Source organism: Equus caballus, chromosome 2 (assembly GCF_041296265.1).
Source record: "Equus caballus isolate H_3958 breed thoroughbred chromosome 2, TB-T2T, whole genome shotgun sequence".
In the NCBI taxonomy this organism is placed as follows: Eukaryota; Metazoa; Chordata; class Mammalia; order Perissodactyla; family Equidae; genus Equus; species Equus caballus.
This window is the reverse complement of record NC_091685.1, coordinates 57,104,338-57,120,016: the sequence shown is the minus strand read 5'-3', so window position 1 is coordinate 57,120,016 and position 15,679 is coordinate 57,104,338. Positions and strand designations below refer to the sequence as shown.

The 15,679-nt window shown below is 39.0% G+C and overlaps 1 protein-coding gene across 8 annotated transcripts in view; it reads right to left on the bottom strand.

Moving 5' to 3' along the window:
• XPO7 (exportin 7) overlaps positions 1-15,679 on the bottom strand; it is a 104,876-nt gene that overhangs the window by 38,808 nt on the left and 50,389 nt on the right. For 2 of the 8 annotated variants that reach the window (XM_014737773.3, XM_014737774.3), the window contains exon 1: positions 16-111. The exons of 4 other annotated variants lie outside the window; for them this stretch is intronic. In XM_014737773.3, coding sequence (XP_014593259.1) covers positions 16-36 — 21 coding nt within the window. In that variant the 5' untranslated portion in view covers positions 37-111. Of the gene's footprint in view, positions 1-15; positions 214-15,679 lie in introns of those variants that run through there. 2 more of the 8 variants (XM_070255927.1, XM_070255918.1) reach the window with 2 other exon arrangements.

Sequence of the window (15,679 nt, the reverse complement as noted above, 5' to 3'; positions counted from 1 at the left end):
AATGCATGTACGCACCTTCCTCCCTGGGTCCCTCATGTCTCAAGTTCAGCAGGCTCTCTTCTTCTGTTGTACTTTAAACTCTTGCTTTGGTTCCAAATTTAAAACGAAAGGGTCAAAATAAATTCAACCCTAGCATATGCTCACACAGAGATAAGACAAGGGAAACGCCCCCAAACAAACCCTTCTCTCCAAATCTTGAACCAGTTCCAGGGAGGCAGGAAGGGGATGGGTGTGTACTTTGGTCAAAACCCCAAAAGGATGCAAATCTACTTTTACTTAATGCCATGTTTAAAAGCAAAGAGGAAAGGAACTAGTAAGAGTTCATCTTTCACTGACTGGAAAGGAGGGCAAACATCTGTTAGTCTTTAAAGGAATGGTTTGGACTTTAAGAAGATATTCTGAGCCCATTTTCTATGGTAGCAAGCAAGATTTGATTTAAATGGTGTGAGGGATCCTACTATTAGAAACGACAATTCTGACAATAACAAAAATAATAATAATAATTAAACAAACCAACCTGCACAAATAGCCTAAGAAATATTATAGAGCCAGTCTGCCCAAGGCTTTTCATTATCACTTTATTTCATTTTGGTGTGACTTTATAAATCTCAGCTTTTCCACTAAACAGGAAAACCTCTAGGGCAGGATACCCATCTTACTCAACCTGATTAATAACTTTCAAACATTAACCTAAAGGAAACAAGAAAGACAAATACTGACACTCTAAGAGCATCCATTTCACTTCAGAGAGCCCCCAAAGAACAAAAACAACTCCCACTCCACAGCCGAACAAACGAACCGCCCTTCAAAACATGGTGGGACTCTGATTAGGCTCACATTGAATTTGTTCTCTCTGACTTCCAAGGATCCCACTTAATGCCTTCCTCAGTTCAAAACACAGAGAAAACTGCACTTACAAAGTCAGATCTCAAGTAACGATGTTCTATAAGCAGTACTTGATTCTTTCACACAGTTTATAAACACAAGGAATAGAGAATAAACCTAACTAATTACATATATCCATAAAAGACATGTGAAAGTCAGTGATATACTTGCCAATACTGGTCCAAGACCCTAATGACAAATGAATCCGTTTAATTATAAATCCCTACATTCCTAAGCAAGGGGTTAAATCTCCTTCACAAGGTTTTGTTTCAATCTAGCAGGCTGGTTTTCCCCTCCTCCTATATAAAGAGAGGGAACAAGTTTAAACAATAGCTAGTGCATAAGACATCAACAGAAAGACACCCTAACTAAACTGAAAGATAGCTATAAAATCTGGTATTAGGGAGCAGCAGCAGCCTCATAACCCCCTTAACCACCACACAACACACTGTGAGCTTTCCAATATCTTGAACAGATACTCCCTAAATAGTCATGCTGCTTAAAGTATAATGACTCTCCTTAAAGTCTGATCAATCAGTTCCAGTAGCTCCCCCAGTGCAACTCTTGTTTATGTTTATTCCAACAAAGCTGCTCACACAACAATGGCTAAGCATCTGTTACCAGTAGCTCCTTACCGCTAAAAACCTACATGCAGGTTATGGCGGGCTTTTTTGGTTGTTGTTTTGTTTTGATTTGGTTTAATTTAGCAGACATAAACATACTGCAGGGTAAGTCTGGTAATGAGTTCTCAGCTCAGGAAACAAGATTGTTTAAAAAACAAAAAAGTAATTTGACCATTATACAAACAGTTTGAAGAACTATAGCTCTATTTCTTTGTTTCCAGAAGAACAAATGGAAACAATTTTGTTTTCCCAAACAATTAGTGGAAACATCTACCAACCACAGGTTGACAGTCACTTTATTTGGGTTGCCCACACTACCCATGGAAGGAGAGGGGAATGAGACATTTACGTTTACGTTCTTTAGGATCCAAGTGTTTCCAAAGCTCATCGAATAGCTAGATTATTTCGAATCACTTTGGGGGCCCAGAATAAAATAATTTATCCTATAATGATTTGATTAGCTATTAAAACTAGTACTTTACATTTAGAGTAGCAACACACACCACAGCATCTTCCCGCTTTGCAAAGTGATGCCTATATTAAACCTGCTCCCATTCACTACTTCTTATTAAGAACATCTATTACATGATGGTGGTTCAGTCACAGAAAAGCCTCCAGACAAGAACGTCTACTTTCTGTTCCTGAGGCTGCCAACCCTATCATGCACAGAGAAACTTCAATCTGGTACCACGAGAACAGAAAAGCACGTTTGGGTGAAATATTTCACAAAACTGGAAGGTGATCTTCAACCAGCAAAGTCCTGCTTTAGTACAAGAAACACAAGACAATCAACCCCACAAGACCACACCGATTTTACCAACAACAGTTACAATAAAGGTATTAAAAGAATTTATCTTCTTTATGTGGTGTGTATATATATATGTGTGTGTGTGTGTGTATATATATATATACACACACACACACACACACACAATGAAATACTACTCAGCCAGAAAAAAAGACAAATTCATCCCATTTGCGATAACATGGAAGGATCTAGAGGGAATTATGCTAAGCGAAATAAGCCAGTCCAAGAAAGACAAACACCAGATGATTTCACTCATGTGTGGAATATAAACAAGTACTGGGACAAAGAAAACAGTTCAGTGGTTACCAGGGGAAGGGGGTGGGGAGCCCTGGGGGAGAAGGGGAGCACTTACATGGTGACAGTCAAGAAATAATGTACAACTGAAATCTCACATTGATGTAAACTATTATGAACTCAATTAAAAAAAAGGAATTTATCTTCTTTAATATTTAGCAACAACATTATTTTATAGTCTTTTAAATCTAGATGGGGAAAATGTAGCTCAATTATTCTCATTTCAAAATAATAATTTATCCGAAGAGTTGCTTCTAGATTAGAGGAAAAATGAAGATTTTGTTTGTACATTAGATGTTATACTACTCCACAAAACAGAATACCTTGGACTTTATTTTACTTTGTAAAACACTGTTTGAAAAGACTAATAGTATATACTTTTAAATTAGTCTCACTGCTTAAAAAAAAAAAACCACCTGGAGATTTCCAGAGACGGGATATTCGCTTTTAGGAAAGATCTGATGACATTCCCATGATGCCGAGCACTGAACTAGAAAACAAGCACAACCCTTGGACGACCAGTGAGATAGGCAAGTTCTCTGCAGAGCAGGCACAGCCTTCGTCTGACAGCCACCCCAGCGGCCGGAAATGATCAGCAGGCATCATCCTATCCAAGTGCAAAGTGCAGGCTCAATCCAGAGAAGTTCTCAAGAAGAACAGAGGGGAATTACCAACTCAGTAGGGGAATTTCCATGGTTAGGATGACTTAAATATAAAAAGAACTGCTTAAAAATCAAGCCACTTTCAACCTGCTTATAAACTCCATTAATTTAGATCTTCCTTAGTTGGAATTCTTCTGTGTACTAGGAAAATACTCTGTTAGGTAAATTAAAAGATGCATACTGAATCTGCCAGAAAATGTACCATTTTAAAGATCTATAAGTAAAGTTAATAAAATTGATATACTAATTACGTTTTTTTCCTTTTGAGGAAGAGTAGCCCTGAGCTACCATCTGCTGCCAATCCTCCTCTTTTTGCTGAGGAAGACTGGCCCTGAGCTCACATCCGTGCCCATCTTCTTCTACTTTATATGTGGGATGCCTGCCACAGCATGACTTGCCAAGCGGTGCCATGTCCACACCCGGGATCCGAACCAGTGAACGCTGGGTTGCCGAAGCAGAACGTAAGAACTTAACCGCTGTGCCACCGGGAGGCCCCTACTTTTTATTTTTTATCTATTCAACAAGGCATTCTTATTGTCAATAATGGGTATCTAATTATCATAGATAATTATTTTTTAAAAACTCCTAAAAATTCAGTAACAACAATTATTGTTAGGTTAAACAAGCAAGTGGCAAAACAGTACGTAGAGTATATCATTTGTGAAATATGTTAGCAAATTCAAAGAAGAAAATCTGGATGAATTCAAACCAAAAAATTATCTCTAGGAGGTGAGGTTATGGGAGACTTTCAATTTCTATAACTTCTGAATTTTTGACCACAACCATATATTACTTGTAAGCAGGAAAAAAACCTCAACAACTGTATGGATAAAAATTATTTAAAAGGACAAATTTAAGCTACTTTCTTTTTCTAAATAAACTCTTCTAATTACTAACATATTGCCAATTAGCAGCTGATACTGTTTCCAGTCAGAATTCACAAAACAAATTCATAAAACCAAAAAGGCAAAAGTCTATTCCAAACACTAATTTTTTAAAAAGTACATCTGTTTATTACTACTTTTCTTTTGTACTGATAATAAATGTTAATAGGTTAAATGGCCTGAAAAGAACATTCCATGCAAGGTTCCCTCTTGTTTATAAAGTTATCTAGAAGGTAATCTTGTGGGCCAAAGCTATTTTGGTTTTATACATATATCAGCAGATCTCTAAGATGTTTTTCACTGCAGTAGAGTCAATGGGGGGAAAATAGCTAGCTCTCTGAATGAAAATGTTTATATAAGCAAACTATTTATTTTTAAAAGTTAAAGGGAAAAAGTTTACAAAGACAGTGCAAAAGACATGAATCTGGACTTTATAAGAGGATATCCAAATGGCCAATAAGCAAATGAAAGGTGCTCAATCTCAATAATCATCAGGAAATGTAAATTCAAACCACAGTGAGATATATCCATTAGAATGACGGGGATGAAAAAGCCAAGATCAAGTGCTGGTTAGGATATGAAACAACTGGAAGCCATACACTGCTAGTGGAGTCTGAAGTGGCTCAAACACATTGAAAAACTGGCAATATACAGATATCCTAGACCCAACCATTCCACTCCCAGGTATACACCCAACAGAGATATGTGCTAAGTTCACCGAAAAAATATGTACAAGAACATTCATGGCAGCACTAAATCTAATAGGTCTCAAATGGAAACCCAAATACCCATCAATAGTAGTATGAATAAATGTTTCATTTCTTAATCTGGGTGCTGGCTACACAGGCATGTTCATTTTGAGAAAATCCACTGAATTGTACATTTATAATGTGTGTATTTTTCTGTATGTACATTTCAATAAGAAGCTTTAAAAAAAGATGGATAAATGCCACAGTTCTCCCAAAATTCTCCAGGTATTTACTCTCATCTATTTTTTTCTGATACTAATGGGAAAGAAGTTCATCAGTAACTGCTAATTGTACTCTAGATTTAGAATGCTTTAGTTTTATATCAATTCATGTTTTAAGAACCGTAACTCCCATTATTTTCTTAGGAAATAAGGTAAGACTCTGGATGCATCTGGGGACACTCTATTGCTGAGAGTTCTAAGAGCACTGCAGATGCTGTGTAATGTCTACTGCCGTAAAGCAAGATAAAATACCTATTTTCAGCAAGTGATAATGCTATGAGAGCCTTGCATGTATTAGATAAGCGTAGCAAGTCTGCTAACATATGAGACTGCAAAATTCTACACATGACTTCAAAATACGAATCAACTCTAACTGGTAATAAACACATATGATCTATGTTTTGTGGGTAACATGCAGCCAAAACACATCTAAACAAATTATTTCATGAAATAAACAGCCAGACTAACTGTGCCTGGTGTATTTGTCTTATAAATTTAACTCAAGAGTTTTCATTTAACATATCACCAGAAAACTGGTCTTAGTTCCTTCTCAGAGTCACTAACGGCGCGACGGAATGAAAGCTGCACTGTAAGCTAAACCCTTTAAAGTACAGGCTCCAAACCGGTGGCCTCAAACTGGCCCTCAGACGCTTTTGTTTTATGTCTTATGGTGTCGTTTTAAAGTATGACATAGTTGTCAATATTTATAATAATATCTGCTTTTCTAGCATGAGAAGATCTGATAATACTGAACCTGCATTTTCAAGTGTCACTAATCAGATGACGTCAGGAGGGCAATGCTTCCCTGGGGCCGGCTCTCTCCACAGTTCCTACTGCTGGCCCCTGCAGACAGCTGAGTTTTCTTCCCCTGCTCGAAAGCAATTTTGTTTCATATCAGTGGTTCACTCCAAGAAGTTAAAGTTAAAAAGTAGTGAGCATGTGGTAGTACAATAGGTTTTGGCTTAACTTTGGGTACTAAATCTTTGCCACATTTGGTTAAAAGAATCTTTTGAGTACAAGGGGCTACATAAAACTTAAAGAATTAGATTGGGAGTTGTACAGTTTGGATACTGGCTTAGCAACTAACTGTGTGATTTTGGGCAAGTTAATTTCCTGGAGCTCTGGTTTTCTCCTGTGTAAAATAAGTGGATTTTATTATCTTATTTTTCAAAGGACTATCAATTCTATCATAGAATTTTATACTATCCTTCCTATTTTAATTACATAATTCAAAAATAATTCAGATTCAATAGTAAGCAAATATTAAAATTAAAATGACCACAAAAACAAAAGCCAACGTAAATTTTTTAAAGAGAGAATTACACTTACAACATAAACCAGGTAGCACTCCCATACATCCCTCTCACTGCAGCACAGGAGCCTTACTCACAACTTCAGTAACCGACCCGTCAGCACAAGGATGCTTTTGGAGGGAGGCTCAGTCCAGGGTAACAGCAATGACCTCAGATGTCAGACAAATCCCTACTCCTCTACTGACTAGCTGTGAGGAGCACAAATAAGTGACTCCTGTCATTCAAACGAGTTTCCACTTCTTTTAAATAGAAATAACATCTGCTGCACAAGTTTGTAAAAGTCAATGAGGTAATGTATGTAAATTGTTAATGACTCAGGGTATTACTGGCTATTACTGATTACATTGGCCAGTAAAAACTCCAGACAACAACGGTTTTTACAAGCATATGCAAATCCATATAACATCCATATAACTCTAGAGGGGTTATAAAGGCCTTTCCTTGTGGGGCTAGGGGCATTAGGGATGTAACCACAGGACCAGGAACAGAATGTGCCACCCCAAAATATGCCTCTTTGGCATAAGGGCTATTCTGAGCTGATGATTATTAAAAAAAACAGCAGACATAGGAAAAGCTCTGAAAACCTGGTAGAAGTTATCCTTTTGGAAGGGAAATTTAGATTTGTAAAAGAAATCTCCATTTGTAAGGCTGCCTCCCTCTCTGTGCCAAGAAGGGGAGGATGACTCTAAATCTCCAGAAACTTTTATTAATAGAGAAGGCAATAACTTAAATCTGCACAGCAACCTGCCCTTGTTCACTGTCATCTCCCCATCCCCCCCACCTCCCATAACTGACCTCAGCTTAACAACAGGACGTTAAAAGCCATTTTTCAGGAGCGGGGAGCCAGCCAGGAGCACGCGCAGAAGAAAAAATTTTGATCTGCCAATGGAACTCATCCTGCCAGCGCATACCAGCCTGCCCTCACTGATCCCTGAAACCTTACCCCATACCTTGGATCAGAAACAGAGTTCAGAGCCTGTCCTTCCATCTCCTTACCAACTGACTGCATAATAAACTGTTTCTTTTCTCAAAGACTGATGTACCACAGTATTGGCTTCTGTGCAAATGAGGGGATGAGCCCTTGCTCAGTGACAGGGATAATATAGACAATTGATCCTCATTATTTGTGTATTCAGTATTTGCAAATTTACCCACTTGCTAAAATTTATTAGTAACCCCCAAATCAATACTTGCAGCAATTTTGCAGTCACCTGCGTACACGCACAGAATGGGTCCCAGCTGAAGTGGAACAAGGGGACACCTTGCTTTCTTGTTTCAGCTCTCATACTGTAAAAAAGTGGAAAAGCCCGTTTTGTGGTTTATTTAGTGCCATGTTTTGCAGTTTTGTGTTGCTGATTTTATTGTTTAAAATGGCCCCCAAACAGTGCTAAAGTGCTGTCTAGTGTTCCTAGGCACAAGAAGGCTATGTGAAAATATGTGTCAGATAAGCTCCATTCAGTCATATTAAATAAGGTGTCTTTAAACAGAAACACAAATAAAACAAGGTTATAGGATGACTTGTTGACAAAAATGTTGTGACCAGAGGGTGGCAGGAACCTAACCCTATGATATCCTCTTGGAGCAATGGTTCAGTATCTGCGAATTCAGTGTTCTCGATGACTTGATAAAACATAAGTACCACAAGCAATAAGGATCAGCTGTATTACTGGCATCCATGGGTGGTATTCAGCACATATTTCCCCAGAGAAACAGAACTGTATTACCACTGTCATAGGCATTTGTTCAGAGGGATTTAACTTACACAACGTCCATATTAATGTCTGTAATACTCAAATCCTTCCACAAGTGATTCACATCTTTGTTTAAATGGCCATTTATGGTAATTATTTATGTATTGAGATTTTAGTTAACGAGCACCAATGCACACCCTACATGGAAAGGACAAGTGTCTGGCACACAGAAATAGCTTCATAAAAACGTCCTGCGTAAATGGGTAAGTCTAACTCTTAAAAGCTTTTAAAGGGACTTTGGGTTAAAATGGCAGATTGACCACACATCCAATTTTGCTCCTTCCCAAAACTCAACTAAAACAACACTAAAGGAATTTTTAAAAAAATCATAGTCCCACAAGGATTATGACTGGGAACAGGAGAGGGGACAATAGCAACAAAATTTTGCAATCCAGGAAAACTGGTGGTAACTGACTTCACTGACTCAAGAAACCAAATCCCTTGCCGGCAGGGAGAGGAGCTGAAAACCAAGCGATTTACACTCCGCGCTTGACGCGAAGGTAAAGTGGGGTGGCCAAAGCAAGGAAGAAGAGGGCCAAAGTATTTTTGAGAAGTGAGGTTCCCAGTATCTTCCCTTACTCTACGCCTCTGAACGACTGCCCCACTTTCTCTGGACTGGGAGACATGCAGCCAGTCCAAAGCACGACTGAGAATCTGGCACCATGTAGCTGACAGGTTGATGGGGTGGCCACGTGGCACACTGAGTGCTGCTGAGTCCCTTCCAGCCAGAAATGCCAGCGACCAGACTGCGCTCTCTAGGCAGGAGGTAGGAAGATTTTCCCCTGAGAATCTTGTTAGTCACAAAGGAAATACCTAAAAATACACTAATATGGGGGTTAGCCAACAAATGGCACAGTCAGACTACCCCACTGCAATGCCTCAAGCAGACAAACCTCACCCCCACACGAAGAGCTTCTCATCAGCTCGGTTGTCTCTCCATCTCAATTATAAGCAAATAAACAAGGATTACCAGAAATGTGAAGAAACTCTTTAACGTGGAAGATAGTGTTAAAAACAAGAGAACAGGGGCTGGCCCAGTGGCCGAGTGGTTAAGTTTACGTGCTCTGCTGCAGGCGGCCCAGTGTTTCGCTGGTTCGAATCCTGGGCGTGGACATGGCACTGCTCATCAAACCACGCTGAGGCAGCGTCCCACATGCCACAACTAGAAGGACCCACAACTAGAAGGACCCACAACAAAGAATATACAACTATGTACTGGGGGGCTTTGGGGAGAAAAAGGAAAAAAAATAAAATCTTTAAAAACAAGAGAACAGGCCCAAAATGGAGTCGCGTATGCTAAGCCTGTCACCAAACTGCAACTTAATTACAGTTTTGGCTCTCCCAGAAATGGAATCTTAAACTAGCCAATCAAGAATCACCTGATCAGCACCAGTTAAGTAACCTGCCTGATAGACCCCTACTGTCCTCTAAAGGAAAGCCACTTTGCAATAACCAATCCACTTTTTTGCCTAACATAACTTCCTTGTTCCTGCTCCCTTCCTGCCTACAAAAGTCTTTCATTTTGTACAGCTCCTTGGAGCTCCTTTCTATCTACCAGATTGGATGTTGCCCAATTCGAATTGACTTTTGCTCAAATAAATTCTTAAAATTTTAATATGCCTCAGTTTCTCTAACAGTAGTGATCTAAACACACACACAAAAAGCAACCTGCAACAAACAGAAAGGGGGAGAAGGATACTTGAAAAAAAAGATAAAGCGGGAAAAATATTAAGCTCATCAAAGAGATAAAATATATTGCAACTATGTGATAAGAATAGGATGATCTAAAAAAGAAACATTCAAAATCATAAAAAGAGATTGTAGAAATTAAAAATACAATAGCAGAGGGGCTGGCCCGGTGGTGCAGTGGTTAAGTTCGCACGTTCTGCTTCAGTGGCCTTGGGTTTGCTGGTTCAGATCTCGGGTGTGGACCTATGCACCACTTGTCAAGTTGTGCTGTGGCAGGCATCCTATATATAAAGTAGAGGAAGATGGGCACGGATGTTAGCTCAGGGCCAGTCTTCCTCAGCAAAAAGAGGATTGGCTGCAGATGTTAGCTCAGGGCTAATCTTCCTCAAAAAAAAAAAAAAAAAAAAAAGCCGAGACAAAAAATGTCAGACGGTTGGAAAATAAAGTCTCTCAGAGAGTAGAACAAAAGGACAGTGATGGAAAAAAAGAGAGCAAAAATAAAATGAGAGGCTCACTCCCAGAGGTCCAATATCCAATTAACAGGAGTTCCAGAAAGAGAGAACAGACAATAGTGAAGGAAATGAAACTATCAACAAAATAATTCAACAAAACTTCCTAGAACCGAAGAACATCACTTGCCAGAATGAAAGGGTCTACCAAATGACCAGGATAATAAACGAAAATCAAGGCACATCCCGTGAAATCTCAGGAACCTGAGAACAAAAAGAGGATTCTATAAGCTGCCCCAGGGTTAGGGGGATGGGGATAGGGGTGGGGACAAAAACAAAAATAAAACCCAAGTCAAGTAACACACAAATGATCAGACAGTTCTTGTCATCACAAAAGCAACACTGGAAACAAGCCAACAGAACAATGTCTGCAAGATTCCAAAGGGAAATGAGCAACCCAGACCACTATACCCAGACAAGTAACCAAGTGTGAGGGTAGAAAAAGCTATTTCAGGCATGGAAGGCCACAAGAATCTGTCACCCACACTCCTATTAAAGAAAGTGCTTCACACCAAAAGAAGAGCAATCCCATAAACAGGTAAGTAGGGGATGGAGGAAATGGGAACTCCGACACAGGAGAAGGATATCAAGAGAATCCTGGGAATATGGTGATGGGAGAGCCTAGGATGACAAGTGTGCTCTAGCCATCCACAGCAGCCAGGCCTTATTCAAATAAAGTGGCTGAAGGGACAAGTCACGTTCAGGAAGTTGAGGGGGATCAGAATTGGCCACCCCAAAATGTGTCTCTTTGCCTTGCTTATTTTTAAGACAAGATTCTGAAAGAAACTTTGACCTTCCCCCTAACTACCTAAAAAGAATTTAAGATAGAAGGCTTGTTCCAGGAAGGACCTAATATCGTAAGATAACTATAGTATAACATAAACTAGGTGTGACAGAAAGGCACCAGCAAGCCCTTGTTTTTTTTGCTGAGGAAGACTGGCCCTGCGCTAATATGTGCCAATCTTCCTCTATTCTGTATGTGGGAGACAGCCACAGCATGGCTTCACAAATGGCACGTAGGTCTGCACCTGGGATGCAAACTGGTGAACCCTGGGCTGCTGAAGCAGAGCCTACGAACTTCACTACTACACCACCAGGTCAGCCCCACCAGCAAGCCCATTTTTATCAGTTTTGTCTCTCGGGTCACATTGTCTACAGACAGCAAACACTTGTTTATCAAACATTTGCATTTCCATATCCATGTAAATTGCCTTCCTCCCCTTTGAAGTCCCAAAGCACTACCCCCAACATCCTCCTTTGTCTTTAGCTGAAGATGGTATTTAAGGTGGTGACTTCAGCCATTCTGGTGTGTTATTCAGTCTTCTGGGGTTTCTCCCACGTATACATGTTTTAAAACTTTGATCTTCTCCTGTTATTCTGTATCATGTATATTTCTTAGGCCAGCCAGAAGGACCTAGACAGTAGAGGAATTGTCTTCCTCCCCTACAAAGTCATCCCCAAGATTCCTGCTGCTATCAAGGATGGAATATCTGGGTGAGAATTCTTTATTTTTTTTTTTTTACTTTTCCTTTTTCTCCCAAAGTCCCTGGGTACACAGTTGTGGGTCCTTCTAGTTGTGGCATGTGGGATGCCACCTCAGCATGGCTTGGCGAGCGGTGCCATGTCCACGACCAGGATTCAAACCGGCGAAACCCTGGGCTGCCGAAGCAGAGCGCGCGAACTTAACCACTGGGCCACAGGGCCGGCCCCTAGAGCTGTGTAATTATTTTAAACTACCATTCTAAGGACAAAGGCAGCTGTACAACATTAAAGGATGGCTTCGAAATTAATACTGCATGGTATGGTTACTTACAGCACTTAAAAGCTGTAACAGGCTTTAAGCATAAAAATTTTGCACTCTATGATTTATAAACGGAATTCCAATAAGAAAAAAAAATACAGTTGGTTTTTCGCCATCTTCACTTCCTTTATAAAAAAGGTTGTTTGGGGGCCGGCCTGGTGGTACAGGGGTTAAGTGCACACATTCCGCTTCAGCGACCTGGGGTTTGCCAGTTTGGATCCTGGATGTGGACATGGCACTGCTTGGCAAGCCATGCTATGGTAGGCGTCCCACATATAAAGTGGAAGAAGACGGGCATGGACGTTAGCTCAGTCTTCCTCACAAAAAGAGGAGGACTGGCAGCAGATGTTAGCTCAGGGCTAATCTTCCTCAAAAAAAAAAAAAAAAGTTGTTTGCCTCTCAAATGCCTTTTAAGGAACTTGATTCTGCCATGCTGACAGTATTAAAAGACCAAAACAATACACTTTGCCATGAAAATGGCTGAGTAAGAAAGTAGATTATACAGGCCAAGCAGATCACCTTAAGAAAGGAGGCAACACTCAGCCATTTGGGGAGCCCAAATTTGCAGTTTCAAACAATCACACGTGTAAATAAATTTTTCTGCTATGTCACCACTTCCCTAAAACGTCGTTTTTAAAAGCAGGTCTATACAGGGAGAACAATCCTATAATAGTTCAATACTCCTGTTGAGAGTGTTAAACCACATTTCTAATTTAAATTTAAATTGGAATGAGACTGTCTACTGATATTATTAGATTTTTTCCTTATAAATTTAATAATGATTTTTACTACACAGCGGCATGGTCAAACAAGTGACTTCCAAAGGTCAGAAAGTGACAGCCTATTGGTTAAGTATTAAAGGAGCCAACATGTGAGAATTGTATAGACGTTCACTTCATTTAGTCTTGGTTTCCAAGAGTTATTTGTTTTTGAGTTCTTTATTATTTAAGTTACATGGTAGAGGGATACTGTTGGGCTACTATGCATTTATTATTTTAATGATATGTTCTTAATATCAATTTGGTATAAGAGTCAAACTTTAGAGTATTTGAGGGTATTTTATGCAGAATCATATTAAAATATTAAAAGTGCCATTTAAATACCAATTTGTATATAATAGAGGAAAGGAAGTGATCAGACACAATTACCAATTATCTGAGGTCACCAATCACCAAGCTTCATTATTACGTTTTACAATGACTAAATAAAAAGGATTTCAGAATCATGCACTTATACGTAGTTTCATTAATAGGCTAGCCAAATAAAAGCAACTGGCCTGGTGAGGATGCAAGGAAATTGAGGAATCTTAGGGTTTCCCCCCTTCTTTTTACGCTAAGTAGTTCTTCAAATTTCCAGCTGCTAGGAATTGTATTTACAAACAGAATCTCATTTGCTTAAGAGAAGAAAAAGATCAGCCACAGACTGGGAGAAGACCTCTGCAAGAGAGAGATCTGAGAGAAGACTGGTATCCAAAATATACAAGAGTTCTTACAACTCGACAGTAACAACTCACTTAAAAATTTGGCAAAAGATCTGAACAGACACCTCACCAAAGAAGATACACAGATGGCAAAGAAGCGTATGAAGGGAAGCCTAACATCGTATGTTATCAGGGAACTGAAAATTAAAACAACAGTGTGATACCATTACACACCTATTTGAATGGCTAAAATCCAAAACACTGAAAACACCAAATGCTTGGCAAGGACATGGCGCAACAGGAACTCTTGTTCACCGCTGCTGAGAACGCTAAGTGGTACAGCCACCTTGGAAGACAGTTTGGCAGTTTCTTAAACAACTCAACATACTCTTACCATATGATCCAGCAATTGTGCTCCTTGGTATTTACCCAAATGAGCTGAAAACTTAAGTCCACACAAACACCTGCACATGAGTGTTTACGGCAGGTTTATTCAGAATTGCCAACACTTGGAAGCAATCAAGATGTCCTTCAATAGGTCAATGGATCAACAAACTAAGGTACATCCAGAGAATGAAATACTATTCAGCGAAAAAAACAAATGAGCTACAGCCATAAAAAAGGATAAAATTGCCCCATTCACAACAACATGGGTGGACCTTGAGGGTATTAAGCGAAAAAAGCCAGATACAGAAAGACAAACGCTGTATGATTCCACTCATATGTGGAAGATAAACACATGGACAAAGAGAACAGATTAGTGGTTACCAGGGGAAAGGGGGGTGGAGGGTGGGCACTAAGGGTGAAGTGGTGCACCTATAATATGATTGACAAATAATAACATACAACTGAAATTTCATAAGGCTGTAAACTATCATAACCTAAATAATAATAATAATAAAAGAAATGAGCTATCAAACCACAAACAGACATGGAGGAACCTTAAATGCATATTACTAAGTGAAAGAAGCCAGTGCGAAAGGGCTACATACTGTATGATTTCAACTATATGACATTTAGGAAAAGGCGAAACTGTAGAAACAGTAAAAAGAGCAGTGGCTGCCAAGATGTGGGAGGAATGAGGGATGAAGAATAGATGGAGCCCAGGAGATGCTTAGAGCAATGAAACTATTCTCTACGATACTGTAATGATGGATACATGTCATTATACATTTCTCAAAAGCTACAGAATGTATAACACAAAGAGCAGACTTTAGTTAATAATAATCTATTAATATTGGCTCATCAACTGTAATATACCACAATAATGCAAGATGTTAATACTGTAATAGGAGAACCTGTGTGTGGGGGATTAGGAGGTATGTGTGAACTCTGTACTTCCCACTCAATTTTTCTGTAAACCTAAAACTGCTCTAAAAAGTATACTAAAAAATAAAGCCTATTAAAACCAATCTAATTTGCCAGTTTAAAAAAAGTCCTACTCTTCCTCCCCAAATTTTATCTTAATATTGTCTGGTTTACTAACCAATGTTCTATAATAAAATATGACATTTTATATCCTAGCTTTCACCCCACTGGTCCATGTGACGGGGCAATAAAATAGTTAAAATTCTCTAGTTTAATACGTAGGCATTATAACACTGTCATTCATATTCAAAGATGATGTAATTGACAGTGGTTCTCTGCAGATCTAAATTAGAATTCATACTGTACCTATCTGATATAAAATATTCTTCTGCTAGAGGAGCTACATAGGAAAAATCTTCAGACGTTAGATTTTTAAGGTCATTTCAAAGTAATGCTCATATTTAAATAACTTACTGTTATTTTTCTAAATTACTGCTTACCACCCAAATATAAGTGTATATGGGAAAGGTCAGCAAAATATATCTTGGTTTGCCTTATGGATCTTCTATCTTTTTTAGCACCTCTGGTGTCTGCTCTCCTTTCAAAACTTTGAATACAATTTTGGCACACTTTGACAACTGAAAATATTTCTAAGTTTCTACAGCTTAACTATGCATTTTTTTTAAAAAAGCACAACACACTTCACCTGACAAAAAGAATTTACAGTGCATCTTAGATTTGTTGCCACTAACAAAACGTGCA